General features: G+C 45.5%; 1 protein-coding gene and 1 long non-coding RNA gene across 3 annotated transcripts; one reads left to right on the forward strand and one right to left on the reverse strand.

The window, feature by feature from the left end:
- Window positions 1–704: 704 nt before the first annotated feature.
- On the reverse strand, window positions 705–14,615 carry LOC118228059. Of its 2 annotated transcripts, XR_004765401.1 has the most exons (3): window positions 14,417–14,615; window positions 11,855–12,025; window positions 705–790 (listed from the first exon to the last, which is right to left on the reverse strand). It is a non-coding gene; the product is annotated as an uncharacterized LOC118228059 (long non-coding RNA). The 2 variants fall into 2 exon arrangements; XR_004765402.1 differs by lacking the exon at window positions 705–790 and having other exon boundaries at window positions 10,790–12,025.
- Window positions 3,511–9,428, forward strand: rab33ba (RAB33B, member RAS oncogene family a). Its single transcript, XM_035419278.1, has 2 exons — window positions 3,511–4,067; window positions 8,388–9,428. Exons 1-2 carry the CDS (start codon window positions 3,852–3,854, stop codon window positions 8,811–8,813), a joined length of 642 nt encoding a protein of 213 aa, XP_035275169.1. The 5' UTR covers window positions 3,511–3,851; the 3' UTR covers window positions 8,814–9,428.
- Window positions 14,616–15,838: the final 1,223 nt, after the last annotated feature.

A 15,838-nucleotide genomic window follows, 5' to 3' on the forward strand; every position in this document is an offset into this window, starting at 1 on the left:
TTCAGATGCATTAAAAGTTGCGTCCAGGTCTTGCTGCACATCGAAAGCGCTGTGGCAGAATCGATAATGTCTGTGCACGTTTTTGTTTTACACAAATGTACGGAACATTTTATTCATATGTAGATTTATAAATAGTACAGTGTGTTCAAAATTCCTGTTTCCTGTTTGAACATTTTTTGTTTTTAATCAGGTCCCGAGGAGGAAAAGGTTGAATAAGCCAAGCTCATTATCCTGCTGGTAATGTTTATCTGTTCACCCCCTTCTAAATTTGGAATGCCCAATTGCATTTTCACCCACACACATTGCTGTAACCTACGTGATTAATTTGGAAGAGAATGCGTTCTCCCCCGACGCACGTCAGTCACCTCTTATCATCATACTGCAGTTTGCAGATTCTGCTCACACAGACAGGATGTGCAGGAAGACACTTCGCGTACAGTTCAACAGGTTGGCCTTGCAGGTGCACGGTTGGCCAGCAGGGGTCACTGGAGTGCGATCAATCACTAATCCCTGGGCCCAGCCCAGATTCAGTACCAGACTGTGGGGCCCCATCCATGCATTAGAACAGAGTGTTAGCTTGATGACCCCCAGAAAGCCCTATCCTGTATATAACACTGACCCATCCAGTAAACGGCCACTGCAGTGTGGATTTTACTCACCAGAGGCGCTGAGGTTGAAGAAGACCGGGGGGGGGAGGGGGCGGGCACAGCCAGTGTGAGCAGTGCTTGTTCGGTTCTGGTTTCAACTCATTCCGTTTTTCTGCCGAGTCCACTTGGAGGCACAGTTGAACCTTAAATATAAGACATTTTGCAGTATTTTAGTGCTGTCAGAAAAATGTTTACTCAAATCTGGCAAAGAAGCATCAGCTACTGTATGATTCATCTTTCAAATGTAGAACAGTGACGCACAACAAAACAGCACAGAAGCTCAGCTGTTAAGATATTTGCACACTGGCTTTCCAAGGGACAGCTATTGGAATAAGTGTACTCAGTAATGACTCAATTATCAAATGATTATTCTTTAATTATGCCCTTTATAATTTAGTGTCTTTGAACTGATATCTAATATTTGAACCTATATCAAATGTTTGCCCCACTGAAATGTGCTTGACACTATCCATCCATCCATCCATTATCTAACCCACTTATTCCTGGTCATGGGTCACAAGGGGCCTATCCCAGCATGCATTGGCCAAGAGGCAGGAATACTACACTCTGGACATGTCGCCAATCTATCGCAAGGCATGCCAGACACCACTCCAATTGAAGCCTTTCTTAAGGAAGCTAAACGCTGGTGTCAGACCGGTGATGTCACTGAGGGAACAGGCCAGTGAGGTCAGAGCCTACAGCTGCTCCAGTTACGGGGCGGATTCCCATCCCAGAGTCCGCCATCTGCCACAGCGGAGAACACAGACGCCAAAGAGCCGCCAGTCGCACGCGCGCGCACGCTGTAGCCGGGACACAAGCTGTGACACGCACAGACGCTTTATATGACTGCATACTGCATGCAGAGAAATGGGGTAAAATGTGTGTTCAGAGTTTCTGTTGTGGTATCGAGTGTGGCTTTCACTACTGAAATGCGTGTATCACTGAGTGCTTTTCTGTTCTGATTCTCACCAACTTTCAGCCTTCCATCTCATCTATGGCTCCAGCAAAACTACTTAAACAGGATCTGGTGCAAAATCCAGAGTCCTGCAGACATCCAGCTTCATCCACTCTGAAATATTGCAATACTCAGCGATCTTCTGCAGCTGTACGAAACTGCATAAAAAAATAAGCAGATGCTTGGATGCCTTGTTGCTTAGCTTGATTTTATTGCATATTTTAAATAAAGCCAACATATCTTAATGGTGATAAATAAAAAACGTGATGTGAAGAGGTTAAACACGTCAGAAATCTTCCACCCACAGCCTGCTGTATGTTTAATATTTTGTCATCACACCTCAACACACACACATGCTATCCCTCTATGTCTTTATGTGCAGTGGCTCTAAGTAACACCATGAATATCTTGAGTTACTAATCACACATTCAATCACACACATGGCATGGGCTAATGCTGTCACCTCATTTCAACATTGCGACAATGTTGAGAAAATGTTTTGCTTTAGGTGGAATTTATCATGCACAAACTCACTCAGAATAAAAGCATCTGCTGAATTTAATAGTTAAAGAAATCAGAGAAAATAGTATTCAAAAACAATGATCAGACAGGAACTTTTCAAAGCACCACTCCCCTAATATAATCTGTCACATTTGGCCGGGGCTGGATAAACGGATCCTTGGTCATGGATCGCTTCCAAAAAGCCATTTCATCAGCTGCAGGGAATGCTCTACTTTATTACCTAAGAGGTCTGACATAAATCAAAATGGGGTTTGCTGATTTAAAATCACTACGGCACCATGTGCATAAAAGTGTCTATTTCTATAACATTTAGCAAGGCCAGCAAAATTCATTGACTTTATGTCCACAGACTCAATTAAGCAAAATATATCAACTTCACAAGGACCGACCAGTGGGTTCAAACACAGTCACATCACTGAACTGGAGTAAGAATGGTATTTTTGATTCTTACATCACATTCTAAGTTGCATTTATTTTCATTGCACAGTTGAGCTTAATGTTGAGTATGTAGAGAATGGAATTATTTTTAAAATCCCTTGCTTAAATTCATTACTGAAAAGGGGGAAAGCCATTATACTGAATAAGAATACATTTTGTTTTAGATTTTCAGAGACATCTTCTCATCTCACAGAACATCCATGCAGAAGTAGTCTATATCCAGGCTGTAGCCTATATCTGTATCACAGTAAAACTACTTAGAGGCAACAACTATAGTAGTTTTACTACTCAAAACGTCTACTGTCCTATTATTTGTCTGCTGCGTGTCATTTATTACACTGTTGCGGGTTGTGAACTGCTGACACTGGGGGGTTGCTTGCCTTTGAGGAGCGTGAAAATGTCATTTGGTTTTTAACGGTCAGAAACAAACGAATGCTTGACCCCTCCCATGGAGACAGTGGACAGTGATGTCACACGAGCCCAGTAGTTTTATTTATTTATTTTGGCACTTGGCATCCTGCAGCACAAGGCTCACACAACCTAGTCATACATCAAAAATATTACTGAACCAATATCGTTAGGAACTATATAGACGTGCAGACGTTATTACCCGGCCTACAAGTTCGTTGAATAATCTGTCAAATAATTAATTAGTCAGCTTGTCATCTTTAACCAACTTGGTAAGCTTGTTAATCATGAAAAATGTTCCAGTAAAACAGGTTTCAATAGGCCATGTCTAATCAAGATTACGAGATGCGTGAGAAAATATAGGAACCTGACAAATATGAATACTGCAAGCATGATTTATAACGCTTGCAATGCGTTTTACTGTGCAAATGAATAAACCTACACAATAAACATAACATGTAACCGACTTCAGATAGTTCTTATAATAAAGCCATGCTTGGCAACCCCTCTGTAACATTTTTGACGTGGTATCCGCCATGATGACGGACGCAAAAGCTGCATGCGCAGTCTTCAGTTCATGGGCTTCTCCTTAGAGATAGATCCAGAGGAATTAGCCTGCTGGCTGGCTAACGTTAGTCTACGTTACAGCCCACAGAGTCTGGGGCTAGAACGTAGCTAGCTTGCTTACCAGCTGTGTTAGCTCGCTAAAACACAACTGGCAAAGCTATTGAGTCGGCACAGCTGTTGTAAGTCGAATAAAGTTATAGAATATTGTACATTCGCGGTTGGATGGCCGGACATTTCGATCAAGTTCATCTGGGCTGTTTTTATTTGACTTTTAGCTACTGAGTTAGCCTTCCAAATCTTCCACATTGGCAGAAATGGAGTCATCTCTTGAATTGACCACTTCTTTGACTGGGACGTACCCACCATTGCGGACTCGGATCTTCAAAATTATAGTTATAGGAGACTCCGGTGTGGGTAAGACGTGCCTGACCTACAGATTCTGTGCAGGAAAGTTTCCGGACAAAACGGAGGCCACGATCGGGGTTGACTTTCGGGAGAAAGTTATCGAGATTGACGGCGAGAAAATCAAGGTAAAAGCCCGGATGCTATATAACTGGCAAACTGCTAACTCGTTGCCACTTGTTTCGTTACCATCACCTGCAAACAAAGTCAAGCGGCTTGTCTAGCTGACAAGCCGAGTTAGTGCCTCAGCTTACAGATGAAACGAAAGAACCATAAAACAGTTTTATAGTAGACTGGTACATTATCATTATCTCCCGCCTCATGAAATCGTAGCTAACTAGCTGACGTTAGCTAGCTAGCTAACGTTGACTTGCCAACGTTAAATTATAGCCTATACGTAGTCGTGATTGTTTACTAGCAAACAGCCAACGTCAGCTGTGAAATTGTCATGTAATGCCAACGGAGGCCAGATGGCGTTAGCTAATGTTACTGCAGATTTTATATGTGGCTGTCATTGCCTAACGTTAGCTGCCTAATATGAAATCAATCTGCCAATTCATCCTATTGAGGGAGTTTCCTGTTGGGCGTCTAATGGTCAAAACAGTAGCAACGACATTCTGGATAACACACACCGTAAATAACCTTATGACACGCTGTTTGCATCGATGCATTTGTACCAGATAATCGCTTTCGTCATTAAATGTAGCTAGCAATCATGGGTGAAGAAAACCTGGCTTCGGGGATGAATATTTCATGCCAACCTAAACTACAGCCACTTGAGAATGCGCAGAAATCGAGCAAAATTAGCCCAATTCCAGGGCGATCAGCCTGTCCATGTCTAGGTTTGACAGCTGCATTATAATGAACGCAGTCCTGTAACTACTTGGCTTTATCTAAGCTTTATAGTTTTACGAGCATTCGCTGCGCCTTTGTAGGGTACATACAATGGGTACGCTGGAATAGGTTCATTGTTGTTTTCTTTTCTTTTTTTGCCTGTGGCAATCATTCAATCAACATTGACTCCTGTCTTAACTGACACTTTCCCAGTAACAAAAGATGAGCTTTACTTTGCTGCATTGCCTGGGAATAACAGCCACCAGTGCCATCATGCCTGACATAATGTAGCACAGTTAGCCGACACTATAGTACCATTGTATTATGTTGTCAAAATTGACCAGAACACTTCCCGATTTCCGCCTTGAATGGACCGCACACACTTGGGAGATATTTTCGAAAAGGCCGATATTGCACTCCCCCATCGTCCTCCATTGAAAGCTGTTAGGAGTCAGAGAGGCGCTTAGTATCAAAACTGTATTGCGTTGACAGCACAAAACGGCACCTATTTGCAGTTTATGAGACGGACAGGCAAGTGAAACTAAAAGTGTTTTCCAGATTATGCAGGCAATTAAAACGAGTAAAATAGTTGGACTTGGGCCGAGGGAAGAGTTAAGTGTCATTACGCGCTGTGCTCGCTGGTCTTTGTATTCCGCTTGATGCATGCAGTGAACTCTCGCAGTGGGGTTATTGTGAGATAGTGAACAAAATGCGAATGCATATCAAATATCTTATTAATGCACTGCCTTCCACTGCACGAGCGCGTGGCAGCCCTGGAAGCCGTTTCAGCGCCCCTTTGGGCTTGTACCAAAGGAATCAAAACGAAAGCCGTTTCCTGACGTAACTGTTGACCTGCTTCTGTAAAAAATAAAAACACGCAAAAACATGAAAATCTTATATAGGCTCAGTTTTATTTTGGGAACGAAAACCCGAGTTTAAATGTGCTTTTACCAGTGTCAACACTAACACTCGGGGCAGTAAGATTAAAACCGATTGTAAAAACTGCTTGTAGTGTCAGGGCTCGGAAATCAGTTCCGTTTATATTTCCTGCAGTAGTACTTTATGTTTTTAATGTTCAAATGCACTGAGTTGTCCAAGGAAATGTGTTAATTTTACACAGACTGTTTTGACATGTTAGATAAACACAGAATTATCTCAAGTCAGCCTCATTGCATTACGCAAGCTGCAGAATTGGCGTATCCAAGTGCATTATGGTCCTAGCAACACTCTGGGATGATGTAATGGTAACATTGTGCAGTAGATACTTGTACTGTACATTTAAAAAGCCTCATAGAAATATTAACCATACCCTCCACTTGGTGTGAACCTGAAACCTCAGCTATACATTGCTGTGTTGAACTTTCAATCATTTTATATTTTCAGACATGTTTAGCCATAACAATCACCTCTTCTTTTTATTATTTTTTCTATAATTCTTAAGCACTGTGGACTTTTGGCTCATTAATGAGGTGAGACTGAGTGTGTTCTTCCTCTAATCCACTGTGTTCTTCCTCCTCCTCCTCCCCCCCATCGTCTTCCTCTTACAGTAGAGCTGGCCGTACCATCATTATAAGGCTTGCATCCTTCCTCATTACCTGAAGTAGCCCAGATTAAGCCCAACTCCGGATTATGAGGAGTAGTCCCTGCCCTCGGGAACAGAACCCTTCGGGGTTCTGGTTGCTACCCTGGTTCTGGGTCTGTGATGCCACGCCTCTCCCCTAATGTGCTGTAGAACTCGTAAACCGAATGACCTGCCATAGTTGTCTGGTCTGTCTTGAGCAGCGCAACAAAGTAATGCTAGCTTTGCTATTGACTGTAGTTGTCCAGTACTGATCTAGAACAGCGATGCAGTATATGACTTAAAGTAGGTGCAATACTTGCTGGAAAAATAGTAAATCCTTTGTTACTTATACTTATATCATTCACTGATGGTATTATGAGGCTTTATGTGATATCATTTCCTGTTTGTCTCCTTAATGTGCCGTTTGTCTTGTGGTCTTTTGTGATGTGTTTTGTTGCTGTACGTGTAGATGGACTGAAGACGAAAACAAGTTTTTTGCCCTCAGATTCCACATTTTGGAAGTTTGGTTGTAAATTTCACACGGTCACTGAGAAACAATTAAAAGAGCAATTAAAAAAATAAATAAATAAAACCTAAATGTAATGTTAATTCTTTAAAATTTCTCATTCCTGGTGTTGCACCTGCTTTATCTGGGATGTAGTTTTTATAAAAGCAGCAGACAGAAGCGCATCCTGTGACTCTGAAACGGCGATGCTTGTACGTTAGCGCTTCCCGCGTGTGTGTAGAGGTTCAGCAGCTGGAGGATCAGTGCAGCGCATCCCTGTTCACCGGAGAGAGGCAGTGAGAAGTGCATGAATGACATTCCTGTCGCATGCCGCACGTGCCCTTCTGGACCCTGAAGAATTCAGAATTCACTCGAAATGAGGCCACTCGGTCTTTTCAGCTACGCGTATGAGCTCTCAAACTCCAGATTTCTAACAAAGAGCCTGTGCTTATTTAACTGACATTATATGTATATTTTAAAAAAACATACGCCTATATGCACTAAAAGTATGAAAAGGATAATCACGGAACAGTGAAGTAGCTTAGAAACTTTTTAAACTGAGAGCTCATTGCAGACCTCAGGAAAAAAGTGTGAGTTATTTTAAATTTGTTTGCCTGAAAAACATGTTTCCAGTATCCTAAGTTTGCGTAACGGGTATGTTGAGGGGTAGCAGTTCTTGCTTTGTAAGAGTAATAAATAGCCTAAGACTGTTAACAGAGAGCTACACCGAAGGATGGAGTCCATCGCAGTGAAGTACTGAATGGAGCGAGTCTGGACGGACCCAGACAGGAAATGCTACGCTGTGCGAAAGCTGGGCTCACTCGCTCGCTCTGATTCGCTGGTACATTACCGACGGGCTGTAAGCGTTGAGAGCCTCTTCACGGAGTGTTCCGGCGAGGAGAGGGAGAGCGCCTGATTGGGCGGGAGAACTGGCGCCGGGCTGGAGGGCAGAATGCGCATTAGCGGGTAAAACGACACGCGCGCGTCCGTCCGCCGTTTGGTTTTGAAAGGCGGATGAGCTCACGGCTCTCGGCATCACCCCCCCCGCCCCACCCCCCCCCCTCACAGAACGATGCACAGGGATGGGTTTACAGACGGAACACGGCGAACCCATCCTGCGTGCAGCATTCCGTCAGGCTTCTTCCTCAGCGCTTCCGGATCCACAGTGAGACTCGCGCGGTATTCCTGGACCCCAGAGCGTGGCTGGAGGTGTTAGTGCAGAGAGAGAGAGAGAACCCTTCACAGTGCCTCCTGGGGATCGCAAGAACTCAAAATGCAGAACGCAGCTATATACCGTCTGGTGTTACTTAATATCAGTTACAGCGTGTATCTCTCCTGCGCTGAAGTACAGAGAGAGACACACACACACACACACACACACCAGTGACTCAGTGCTGGTATTGTTAATACTGTTTGCTGTGCTGACACATTGTGACTAATGCTGTGTGTGTGGGTGTTCCCTCTGTCTGTGTCTCTCTCTGGGTGTTTGCTGTGGTGTGGGCCCTGTTGACTGTGTGTGTGTGTGTTTGTGTGTGTGTCTCTCTGCAGGTGCAGCTATGGGACACGGCTGGCCAGGAGCGCTTCCGTAAGAGCATGGTGCAGCACTACTACCGCAACGTGCACGCGGTGGTCTTCGTCTACGACGTCACCAACGCCACCAGCTTCCGCAGCCTGCCGGCCTGGATCGAGGAGTGCCGGCAGCACTCGCTGGGCCAGGAGGTGCCCCGCATCCTGGTGGGCAACAAGTGCGACCTGCGGCACGGGCTGCAGGTGGGCACCGAGGTGGCGCAGAAGTTCGCCGACTCGCACAGCATGCCGCTCTTCGAGACGTCCGCCAAGAACCCCGACGACAACGACCACGTGGAGGCCATCTTCATGACCGTGGCGCACAAGCTGAAGAGCCAGAAGCCGCTGATGCTGAGCCAGGTCCCCGGGGACGGGGGGGGTCCTGCCCCTGAGGAAGAGCGAGGATGAGGACGAGAAGAGCTGGTCCTGCGGCTGCTGAGGGCATCAGGGGACCGCCCCCCCCACACAACCCACCCCCCCCCCAACTTCCTTTCAATACTCCTTTTTGTTTAAAACTCCTCTTGTTTTCCTGTCAGAAAAAGGTGACTGTGGTGAGGTGAGAGATCTTGCACATTCCCCGGGGGGGGGGGGCTGTTTTTATGCCCACAGTACTGGGGGGTTAAAGGAGCTCAGTCGGGCCTGTAGCTCTGGGGACGTCTGAGTGCGCAAAAGATGGAAAAACGGTTTCAGAGCTTCAGTGTTCTTTATGTAAGGGTCTCCGTGGCGATGGTTTCCTAGCAGCGGGCCACTGTATCCGGGCTGGAGGCAGCACTGGCCCAACCCGCTCAGTCACCGTGCTTTCGAGGGGGCGGTCCCAGCACCTTCTCCCTCTTCAGGTTTCTGTTTCTGAGTGCATCCCCTCGCTCGTCAGCCGGGGAACGTCGAAACCAGCGAGACGACCGGGGCATAGGAAGGGCCAGGCTGATGACCTCGCTGCGTCTGTCTTCGTAATGTCTTCTGTGGTTGGTCTTTGTCTTGCATTTCAAGTGAGGTTTGACAGGGAGTTGCGGGTGGGGGGGGGGGGGGGGGGGGTGGGGAGGGAGGGGTGGTACCCAAAAAAAAACGAAAGAAAAAACAGGAAACGTGTTGAGCAACTGAACTTGTGAGGGCACACTGGCGTGTGTGTGCGGCTTCCCTTGTGACGGTCTCGCGGAAGAGAGCAGGGGAGTTTTACACCATCGCCAGTTCTGACGGGCATCACGCGGCGTGGCTTCCTCCAATGCCACCACAGACGAGACCCCCCTCCCCCCCCAGCACCAGTTTCCACGCGAGGTTCATCAGCGTGCCGTCGATGGGTTAGCGGTTAGCCAGCTGAGCTCAATATGGCCGCCATGACAACAGACAATCTTCACAGGGGGTCCCCAAAAAAAAAAAACTACCCTTATTTTACTGTAGTCCCCGATGCTTTACCTGGGTCTTCCAAGGGTGTGAGTCGATCAGGACCCTGGAGGCTGGCCTTGATTTTCACTCACTGTGGGACTCTGATTTTAAAACAAGACTGCAGCCATCGTCAAGGGACAGATCTGGTTTTGGACCGTTTGGTAATGGGCTAAAGTAGACTTAAAAGCGACCCGGGAAGAACACGCAGGTCTGAATGACTTCTCCCTGGGGTTAAGAGGTCGGAGAGGTACGGACATTATCGTAGGCATTCCGAGGTCTGACAGACCAGCGCACCCCAGCTCTGTTTATTTATAACGTCAGATGGGAAGGTTACGAATGGGGGCGGGGTCTCATATTCACATTTGCATTATTTGTCACGTCTTAAACATACAATGTTAATACTGTGTACCCTTTCTCCTGCGCCCACAGGAATGTCATTAATATGCCAGTGCTACGTTAATAAGCCACAAGGCTCTGGACTGTACTGTGTTAGAGGGCAAAAGAGGGCTTTGTTCCTGTAAAATTGTTGTTGTCATTGATCTGATTGAGAGATATTAACTGCAGACTACCTACAGACAGACTGTGTGCCTATGCAGGATGTGACTTTGTAAGCAGACGTGTCGATTGATACTTTCACAGAGGAAAGAAGGTCAGTTCCAAGTGTTTATACATGTCCTGTGTGTGTGAACTCAAATTCGATTCCTTACACACAAAGCTGCTTGAATCTATTTGGCTAGAGACCCACTACAAATCAATGCAGTCATTTACAATACGTGAAGGCTACATACATGTTTCTAGTATAGGGCATGAGAACACAGGTCTCTGAAACCAAATGGCTTTAAAACACAAATATATTTATTTGAATAAAGAAGTGCACCCCCTCACTGTCATGGATATAAATCAACAGTCTTTAAAATGACAATGTCCTGTATTTGGGATATGTTCCCATACGTCTTCTGGTCAGTCGAGGCTTTAGGATGACAGGGTCAAGCGGCATTGTGGGATTTTCTTTCAGAAAGGCTCTCTGGAGTCTTACTGATGCAGTACTGTACTGCGTTTGAGGGACATGCACTACAAGGGAAACCAAACATCTTAAGAATACTGATCTGCAGAATTGCAAATAAAAAAATAAAGAAGAAACTGTCACCATTTGCCAGTAAGTCTGTTAAGTGAAATAGGGTTTTTTTCTGTGAAATGCATTGAGTTCAGAAACCACTACATTAAGGAATTAAAGTATAAACAGTTATGACCAACAGTTGTGTGTAAAACGTTCATGACCAACTTTGCTAAGCAGAGAGCAGGCATTATCAAACGCGAGTTACCTGTCTGCTTAAGGGTACTTTTCTTTTAAAAGGACAGGTGTAATAAATCCCCTTTAAACGGCTGTGAGCTTTCTTTCTTTCCCACTGAACCCTCACCGTGGAGTACAGTTAGGAGTGTTAATGAGGAACGTGTGTTAATTTAACTTCTGTACTCCCCAACACAAGAGGACCCTAACAGTTACTGGACAAAGGTCTTTGATAACTTCAGAGATACGACACTGAAAATCCTTCCTGGACTGTTGCATAAAAGCCTGCGCTTCTTCCCCATGAGAGCAGCCGTTTTTTGTCGCTTGTTCAGTAGACACGTGACTAAAATACAGTCGGCCATATTCACTGCTTTGCCTCGCCTTTCGGGAAAATGATGGGAATTATGCGGGAAAAGGGGAACATGGATTTCTGTGTATCCGACCTCATACGCACCAAAGCCAAAAACTCTGGATATAAACGTTATCATCAAAAAAAAAAAAAACAAGGAAAATAAAAAAATAAAAACTGACAAAAATGAGAAAATAGGGAAAGTGTGGACATTGCTCTCAGATGTCTCAAAGGCAGCACTTGTCTGTAGCATTAAGCAGCATTACCAGTAGTAAATAGCTGAATTGGCCCTCCATATATTAAAAGACATACAAATATAAAATGTATGCTATTTGCCGCAGAGCAACTTAAAACAACTGATATAATTTTCAGTTATGCAGATGGATGTTTTCTAAAGAAACTCAAGTTCATTGGTAGGTTGCAGATCCTTACTTTAAGTTGCAAGATGATCGCAGTTCCTTGTCCTTACACTTTAGCGAAATGATTTGACCCGATCATTTACGTTCTGACGGTGATCCCATTTTCAATGTGCACGTGCTGATTCAGGAATTCCAGGTACATGTTGATTTTCTGGGGTCCTGTCTGGGGTTTTATCGCCACCTGCTGGAGAGAAATGGATTCATCTGTCACGTGTTTGCGTCTTAACCACTTCATATCAAAAATACATAACAATGGTACAATCAAACATCGTTGTCTAATTTTATAATAATAGGCCTTCTCCTTAATGAAATGGTCTAACAGACTAACTTTTAGTAATAGTAATGCAACGGTCTAAATCTGAAATATACCTACCTGCCAATCTCTAAGCTTTAGTTGCTCCTAGTTAATAACAGTATTAAGGTACATATTTGATTATGTCCTTTGCCTGGGTGATTTATTTGAGTGCTGACTGGAACAGTCTATGGAAGAAGAAGACGACGAAGAAGATGATGATGATGATTAGCTGGAATTAAATAAATTAACTTGAACAAGGATTTTGTGGCGCAGATCGATACAGATAGCTACTGATGAAGTAATTCCCTGGACAAGACCCGGGTGAAATGATCTGTCAATCACTTTAACCGGAAAACACTTCCTGTCATGCTGCGGGAGACCGGAGGAAGAACAGGCTTGGGCTACAAAAGGCAATTCAGGAGGAAGAACTATGACATCACTGCTGTGTGTGGCCATCTACTGTAAATCACAGTGTAGACTTACAATTCGCGAATGGAAACCCTCTAATTGATGTTCATCTATTGGTGTTCCACATGCGTACTGCGGCTCGTGCAGCCGGTTTTTTACACACGTCAGACTGGAGCTGTCACAGCACAGTTAATGCTGCAGCCGCACAGTCACGCTGTCGGGGCGTGGGCTCATAACACAACCCAAAGCTGCCCTGATAGCCTCTTTATCGCCTCCATCTTCACTCTCGGGCACTCAAAGCGCATTGTGCTCTTTAAGAAAGCTTGTCGTGCCCCCGTCAGTCTTCACAGATCATGCGTTGACCTGCTACTAAAAATAAATAAATAAACGCTATACCTCTGCTGCAAACCTCTTATGTACCGTCTCATCTTTCCTTCCTCTCCAGTCTTTCCAAACACTGCTTCCTGATATTCAGACCTCCGCTCTGTTATCACAGATGCCTCGCCGATATCCGCTCTGGGATGGCCGCCAAAGTAGGTTTTACAATTCACTTTGAAAATACAGATTTCTGCAACCGCTCAACTGTCAGCATACACGCTACGGTGCAGTTTCAAAAAGCTTCCACACGGGGGAACCAGATCAGCATGCAAATTCATTCCAGAAAATGTTTTTTTTTTTCCTGAGGGAGGGGAAGCTAATGCTCAGTATCATAAAGTAATTTGATCTGATCCAACCCCTCCTCCTTACTCTTGAAGGTAGGTCTAACAAAATCCTGTCTTCTGCGAAATAAGAGCTAGCTAACATTGCAGTATTTATCTCAGAGAAAAACATATTTCACAGCTGGGAGATACTTAAAGCAGTTCACGTTAAGTACCTCCTTGCTAAAGGGTATAGTGCGGCGGTGTTGTCTTAAGTCCAGGAGGTGGAAAATCGCCTTCTTTGATTTCGGGGGCAAATTAAACAGCTTGGAATTCACAGAGTCAGACAAATGCACCAATTTGCATGGAAAGGGCTGGCCACAGTTTGTAATAAAACAATATCATTACCCTAGGGATGAGAACAGAAGCCCAATCAGCCATCCAGCATGCTGCGCAATACATTGTGCACAGAGTTCTCTATCAGAAATGACTAATGGTAGCATTACAGGGGCAACAATAGCGCTCCCCTCAGTCACGGTTCACTCCTTCAGTAATCCTTTGAAAAAATATGCCGTGAATGTAGACTCTACCCCACCCCCTCTTGCATTGAACAGCCCTAAGAAAGATAAACGCCATTATGAAGAGCAAAATGAAGCAGTGGATAGCCATGGACACAGCTGAGTGTGCGGCCCCTGGACTGCTAGGTGGCTCGTCCTGTTAAAGGGCGGTTTTAGTGCGCCTTGTGGAAAGTCTGGTTTCAAATTCGGACTTTGCAAACGCTGGCTACAGCTGAGAGTCTCGCGGGGTGGCATACAGTTGGCTCAAACGTCGCCCGGGGATGGCGGTTGGTCAGGGTTACAGCGGTTTATAGCTGACCGCCCCATACAGACGGTCAGACTCGGACTCACGTATGTGCGAACCTGACCTGTGAACCGCGGTGTGATAAGAAGCGGCGGCCAACATCACAAGCTTCGAGGAGACCACACGCTCACGTGCACTCTCCCGAATCTAGATATAAACGCATTAGGCATTCCGGACGGGTGAGGGAATCTTTTTTTTTTTTTTTTTTTTAAAGTATTTGGTCCTTGAACCATATATAACGGGCGTACTCAGTGGGAAGTGGGCTACAAGCAGACCTTTCCATTTTGCCGTCTGCTAGTATCAAAACGACAAAGTCTATAAAGGACCGCCTGCAGTTATTCCCCAAACTGCGGGTTTTTTCTGGTTCACTCACCGGTGGCGGACTGTTTGCCAGGTGCTGAGTCACGCTTACGGGTCTGGGCCTTACAAGACCAGGGCCCACAGCGTCCCTTGACGCTCTCTGCAGCACACGCGTCGCCATGTTGTTCAGCTGAAGGACACGAAACCTCGCGATGACCTCGCAGCGTGCCCTCGTCGCTCGCTGCGTCCACGAGACCCCTTCCGACGTCCCCCTCGCGCCAGACAACCTAAACCGTGTTTAAATATTCATTACCGCTATAGCATTTCCCCCCTCAAGTTACACACTTAACCTTTATTATTGAACACGTTATTGGTTTCTCAACTGAGTTTGAAACATTTAAAAGTTTAATTCTGGTAATTAAACAGGCATAATGAGACGCTTACTCCGCCACTTTTTTAAATCCTGCAGCAAGTGCAGCAGCTAATTCAAACAGCAGCACACCATGAAGTTGAGCTTGTTTCTTTTTTCATTTTAGGTGAAGACAGTGAGGAATAATTATATGGGAACAGCAGCCCTCCCCGCTGCTCTGAGGAGGTTAACATCATTGATCGTCGCTCCGAAAACCTGGACTGACCAGCTAACGAACGAAACTCTTTGCCGTTGGTCTTTAGATAAACTCAAACGCAGTATTTAATTAAAGCTGGAATTAAGAGGTGTCTTTTGGGAGAAGTAATGCCGGGCTGTGATTAGGGTCAGTGGTGGGCTAAAAGCACAAATGGAGCACTGTATCTTTTATTGCAGCTGGAATGGGTTTATAAACTCCGTTAAACTAATCACAATTACACCGACATATTTGCTCCCGGCGTTCATGCACTGTAGCCCCCTGAAAATAACTTGCAGGATAAAACAGAAAAGGATTGTGTAATGGAAGTACCAGTTTTCCCCTTTTTTCCCTTTAAAGGCCATGGGAGTCAGAATCATCCCTGACGCAAGATACCCCAACCCCCATGTTCTCTCCTCACTCAAAAAAATACAGCATTGTGTTTTTAGACTCCCCCACTGGGTCTATATATGCAAAAAACATTCCTTTCCTTAAATAAACGACCTGTCTGTTTTGTGCGACACTTGACGCACGATCCTTTGTGCCCAGCTCTTCTGGGTGTCCTGTTTGCGACACGTGTGCGCGCGCGCTGATCTTTAAGTGTGACGCACCAGAGTTCCTGTGGGGCGTACAGTGGTGATGCGTGGAGAGCGAATGCGCGAGACTGCCAGGATTATTAATCGCCGGGCGGTCCCGCACGCCCCTCTCCTTGGCGCTCGGTTATCTGCCTCTAGTCTCCTACAGAGAGGTGGGGGGGGGGGGGGGGGGGGGGGGGGGGTCATGCTCTCAGGTGTATTCGTCTGAACTGTACTCCCCTCTCCTCTTCACATCTCTGGGTTGTAGGCACGGTGGTGGTCTAGGGGACTCCAGGAGCCCGAGCAGTTGCCCCTTTT

Source organism: Anguilla anguilla, chromosome 5 (genome assembly GCF_013347855.1).
Source record: "Anguilla anguilla isolate fAngAng1 chromosome 5, fAngAng1.pri, whole genome shotgun sequence".
Classification (NCBI taxonomy): domain Eukaryota; kingdom Metazoa; phylum Chordata; class Actinopteri; order Anguilliformes; family Anguillidae; genus Anguilla; species Anguilla anguilla.